The 4,868-nt window shown below is 41.8% G+C and overlaps 1 protein-coding gene across 1 annotated transcript in view; it reads left to right on the forward strand.

Moving 5' to 3' along the window:
• LOC132022496 (lithostathine-like) overlaps positions 1–1,561 on the forward strand; it is a 45,634-nt gene extending 44,073 nt beyond the window's left edge. The window contains exons 4-6 of the mRNA XM_059407751.1: positions 158–295; positions 886–1,012; positions 1,292–1,561. Coding sequence (XP_059263734.1) covers positions 158–295; positions 886–1,012; positions 1,292–1,359 — 333 coding nt within the window. The 3' untranslated portion in view covers positions 1,360–1,561. The remainder of the gene's footprint in view (positions 1–157; positions 296–885; positions 1,013–1,291) is intronic.
• The last annotated feature ends 3,307 nt before the right edge of the window (positions 1,562–4,868 follow it).

Below are 4,868 nucleotides of genomic sequence, written 5' to 3' on the forward strand. Positions count from 1 at the left end.
GGGGGGGGGGGTGGTCAGTTCCATTTTCCAGAATTTCCTGAGCACAAGATTGAGCACACACCTCTTTCACATATATGCCCTTCTCCCCTGTCTCTGCTCTGCCCTCCACCCAGTGATGTCTCAGTCTCCCTCTGAGTTCTCTCCCTTCCCCACACAGTTGGCCTGCCAGAAGAGGCCCTCGGGACACCTTGTGTCTGTGCTCAGTGGGGCTGAGGCATCCTTTGTGGCCTCCCTGATCAAGAACAGTGCGAACACCTACTCAAATATCTGGATTGGGCTCCATGACCCCACAGAGGTATGAACTCATCTTCTCTTTGTAACTCTCAGGCTGCTATTACCCCCAGGCCCACTCCCTGTCCCGTGTGCCTGTCCCTAAAGAGCCCTGGAGCTCAGAGGTCATGAGGGGAAAGGGAAGGCTTTGCATCAACTCAGCAGCTGAGTTCTGTGCAAATCCCTTGTCTCTAGCTGAAGTTGATCTGCCTCCTGTCACACTTGTACACAATTTGCACGTGAGGCCTTATACTTCAGTTTTCTGAACTTCACAGAGGCTGCACATGTTGTGTTGCGGGAATCCTATGTGAAGATAGGATCCATTTTTCTTCTATATAACAGCACTGTCTTTGGGGTTCAGGGGGTAACTACAAATGCACCACTAATTGCTGTTCAGCCAGGAACGTGTTATTCTGGGTGGTTCTGTAGGTCTTTGTCACTATTGGTTTGGGAATCTGCCAATAAGAGCAGAGAGTTAGGAAGAGTTTCTCAGAGGAGAGCTCTGGGTCCAGGGCAGCAGCTAGATGAGAGAGCAAATTTGGAGATGCTGGGGAGGGGTTCATGCCAGGAGAACTCTGATGGCCATTCAGCCTCACCAGATTTTATCTTCTGTAGGGCTATGAGCCCAATGCAGGTGGATGGGAGTGGAGTAGTGGTGATCTGCTGAATTACCTTGCCTGGGAGAAAGACCCCTCCACTATTGCAAACCCTGGCTATTGTGGGAGTGTGTCAAGTAACACAGGTAAGTAACAGAGGAGCTACTTCCTGCCCAGAATTTTCCATCCTCTTTCCCCCATTTCTCGGCATGACCTTCAGAGGATCCTTCTGAGCAAGAAATGTAGTATTGGTTTGCCTTCCCACATTCCCTTTCATCTCTCCTTTCTTTGAGTCTCCTTCCTCTGGTGGATACTGGGCAGGATGAGAGAGAGGCTTTGGATCCTAGGCCAGAATCTGGGATGCCTCTCCCTTGGGTTCAAGAGCTCCACTAGCTACATCTACCTGAGCTCTTTTTTCTCTCTAGGATATCTGAGATGGAAAGATTACAGCTGCGCTTCAGGGCTACCCTATATCTGCAAGTTCAAGGACTAGGTCTGAGGAGACATCAGGAACCCGGGTTTTGTATGCAGCTCGTCATGGACTTGAGACCAAGTGTGAAGACCCAGTCTGGAAGGGAATAATCTCAAACCTGACCACTTCATTCTGAACTGTCTTCCTCCCTGCTCATTTATCTTCATGTTCTTGTGGTGTATTACATGGCCTGGGATCTGAGAATGCAATAATAAATACTTCATTCCATTTCATGTGCTTTTGTGCTCCTATCTCATAGCTAGACTCTGAAGAAGAACCAGGTGCGGGAGGAATTCTGGGACTTGCCCCGGTCCTATGTTATCCATTCCCCCAGGAAAACACTTAAATGTATATCCCGGCAGTGTGTTTTTGATCAGTACATAGTCTCTGTTCATTCACATGTGTTGTGTACAGAAAAGACACGGCTGTCCCACACACTCTATTGCACATTACTCTTATTTGTGACACAAACGGGCTTAATGGTGTCTGCTGTTTTTACAACAGCACTTCTGAAATCATTTGCAATGAATGATCACTTTTTTCCTTTAATTTGTAATCCACCTTGGACCATGACCTTTATAAAATACCACCAAAAAACCCCGAATTACTTGGGTTCTGACTGCAGTGCTTACAAGTAGGGCGTGGGAAGTTGTCATGCTCTTCATTAAAACAGTTCTGTTCTTTTTTTTTTTTAATTTTTTATTTTTTATAAACATATATTTTTATCCCCAGGGGTACAGGTCTGTGAATCGCCAGGTTTACACACTTCACAGCACTCACCAAAGCACATACCCTCCCCAATGTCCATAATCCCACCCCCTTCTCCCAACCCCCCTCCCCCCAGCAACCCTCAGTTTGTACTATGCAGCCATCAAAAGAAATGAAATCTTGCCATTTGCGACAACATGGATGGAACTAGAGCGTATCATGCTTAGCGAAATAAGTCAAGCAGAGAAAGACAACTATCATATGATCTCCCTGATATGAGGAAGTGGTGATGCAACATGGGGGCTTAAGTGGGTAGAAGAAGAATCAATGAAACAAGATGGAATTGGGAGGGAGACAGACCATAAGTGACTCTTAATCTCACAAAACAGTTCTGTTCTTAAACCAACCACCAGAAAAGTGTTTGAAATTGCTATAATTGCCTTTGACCATTTGGGATTCCTCTCCTGGGACTGGACTTAATTGCTTTTCATACAAAATCGGGATTTTTCGTTTTTTTTTGTTTTTTTTAGGAGGATTTAAAAATAATAGCATTTGATAAGATCGTCAGTATTGTCTCCTACAACTAGGGCCAGCTTAAGTTCCTACTGATCACAGAGGATATTTTGCTAAATTCATGGTTTTTATTCATAACCAGTTTGTGTGAATTCTTACAAATTTCCATCTAAAAATCTAAAATAGAGGTAAGCAGGTAGTTTTTAATCTCTCCTTCCTCTATGTCTTTTCTATCTCACTAAACCCTCTATAATTTAATGCCTTCTGGGCAGTCCTGACATAGTTGATAAAAATGCTTTTTCTCCTATAATAAATAGTAATCTATTTTCCTTTTACTGAAAACTCATTCCCCTTAATATTTTAATTTAAAATCAATTTATTAACATAGCATGTTATTAGTTTCAGAAGTAGAGTTTAGTGATTCATCAGTGACGTATAACACCCAGTGCTCATTACATCACGTGTCCTCCTTAGGTCCCATCCCCCAGCTACCCCCTTCCCTGTAGCAGCCCTCAGTTTGTTTCCTATAGTTAAGAGCCTTTGGTGGTTTGTCTCCCTCTCTGATTTCATCTTATTTTTCCTTCCCTTCCCTCGTATTCACCCATTTTGTTTCTTAAATTCCACACGAGTGAAACCATATGTTATTTGTCTTTCTCTGATGGACTTATTTCACTTAGCATAATACCCTCTAGTTCTATCCATATCAAAGAAAATGGCAAGATTTCGGGGTGCCTGGGGGGCTCAGTCGTTAAACGTCTGCCTTTGGCTCAGGTCATGATCCCAGGGTTCTGGGATCAAGCCCCTCATCAGGCTCCCTGATCAGAGGGCAGCCTGCTTCTCTCTCTCCCACTCCCCCTGTTTGTGTTCCCCTCTCTCACTGTGTCTCTTTCTGTCAAATAAGTAAAATCTTTTAAAAGAAGAAAAGGAAAGAAAATGGAAAAAGGAAAGAAAAAAAGAAAAGGAAAGAAAATGAAAAAGAATGATTTCATTCTCTTTTGATAGCTTAGTATTATTCCATTACACATATATACATATACATATATACACATACACATATACAAATTTATACACATAACATTTATACATGCATATATGCATATATATACATATATACACATATACATAAATATATATATACACATACACACACACACACACACACACCCCACATCTTCTTTATCCATTCATCTACCAATGGACATCTGGGATCCTTCCCCATTTTGGTTACTGTTGATAATGCTGCTATAAACATCGGGGTGCATGTGTCCCTTCAAATTACTATTTTTGTATCTTTTAGATAAATACCTCATAGTGCACTTGTTGGGTTGTAGTGTAGTTCCATCTTTAACTTTTTGAGAAAACTCTGCTGTTTTCCAGAGTGGGTGCACAAGCTTGCATTCCCACAAAAAGTGTGAGGGGGTTCACCTTTCTCCACATCCTCACCAACATCTGTTATTTCCTGATTTGTTACTTTTAGCCATCCTGGCTGGTGTGAGGTGGTGACATCTCTTTGTGGTTTTGATTTGGGTTTCCCTCATGGTGAGTGATGTTGACCACTTTTTCACAATTTTGTTGGCCATTTGGATGTCTTCTTTGAAGAAGTGTCTGTTCATGTCTTCTGCCCATTTGTTGATTGGATTATTTGTTCTTTGGGTGTTGAGTTTGAGAAGTTCTTTATAGATTTTGGATACTAGACCTTTATCGGATATGTCATTTGTGAATATCATCTCCCATTCAGTAGGCTGCCTTTTAGTTTTGTTGATTGCTTTCTTTGCTGTGCAAAAGTTTATCTTGATGAAGTTCCAGTAGTTCATTTTTGCTTTTGTTTCCCTTGCCTCTAGAAACATGCCTAGCAAGAACTTGCTATGGCGAGGTCAAAGAGGTTGCTGCCTGTTGTCTCTAGGATTTTGATGGATTCCTAGCTCACATTTGCATCTTTCATCCATTCTGAATTTATTGTTGTATATAGTATAATAAAGTGGTCCAGTTTCATTCTTCTGCATGTGGCTGTCCAATTTTCCCAACACAATCTTTGAAGAGACTATCTTCTTTTCACTGGATAGTCTTTCCTACTTTGTCAAAGATTAGTTAATCATAAAGTTGAGGGTCCATTTCTGGACGTGTCTCTTTTTGTGCATGTACCATACTGTTTTGATGATTACAGCTTTGTAATACAGGTCAAAATCCAGAATTGTGGTGCCTCTAGCTTTGGTTTTCTTTTTCAACATTCCTTTGGCTATTTGGTGTCCTTTGTGATTCCATAAAAATTTTAGGATTGTTTGTTCTAGCTCTGTGAAAAATGCTGGTGG

This window comes from Mustela nigripes, chromosome 7 (genome assembly GCF_022355385.1).
Source record: "Mustela nigripes isolate SB6536 chromosome 7, MUSNIG.SB6536, whole genome shotgun sequence".
NCBI lineage: Eukaryota > Metazoa > Chordata > Mammalia > Carnivora > Mustelidae > Mustela > Mustela nigripes.